This window comes from Cystoisospora suis (assembly GCF_002600585.1).
Source record: "Cystoisospora suis strain Wien I chromosome Unknown contig_1552, whole genome shotgun sequence".
NCBI classification, from domain to species: Eukaryota; Apicomplexa; class Conoidasida; order Eucoccidiorida; family Sarcocystidae; genus Cystoisospora; species Cystoisospora suis.
Window position 1 is genome coordinate 2,709 of NW_027154352.1, and position 311 is coordinate 3,019.

General features: G+C 47.6%; 1 protein-coding gene across 1 annotated transcript in view; it reads left to right on the forward strand.

Annotated features, from left to right (window-relative positions):
* CSUI_003479 (protein kinase domain) overlaps positions 1–236 on the forward strand; it is a gene marked incomplete at its 3' end in the record, with an annotated part of 2,880 nt that extends 2,644 nt beyond the window's left edge. The window contains exon 4 of the mRNA XM_068063677.1: positions 50–236. Within this exon, the coding sequence (XP_067924347.1) occupies positions 50–236 (187 nt within the window). The remainder of the gene's footprint in view (positions 1–49) is intronic.
* Between the last annotated feature and the right edge of the window lie 75 nt (positions 237–311).

Below are 311 nucleotides of genomic sequence, written 5' to 3' on the forward strand. Positions count from 1 at the left end.
TGGGGGGGTGACTTTTGTCTCTTTTTTCTGTTCTTTATCGATCGTGTAGCTTCGATCCGAAGTGTCGTCGGTTTGTGGCACAATTGAAGAGGCTCACAAGGCCGTCTCCTGCAGAATATGAAGCAGTGCCTTCCAATGTGAAGCTTGTCGATCTCTTCACTTCCAGAGACAAGGCAATCTTCAAACTCGTCGCCGTTAGTCTGACAGATGCCAAGACTGAGGGCGCCACGTCCGAACCGGTAAGAAGAAGAGCAAAAAGGAAAGAAAGGATCGACAGACGCATGATTTCTCTCTCTTTTTCATTCTTCTCT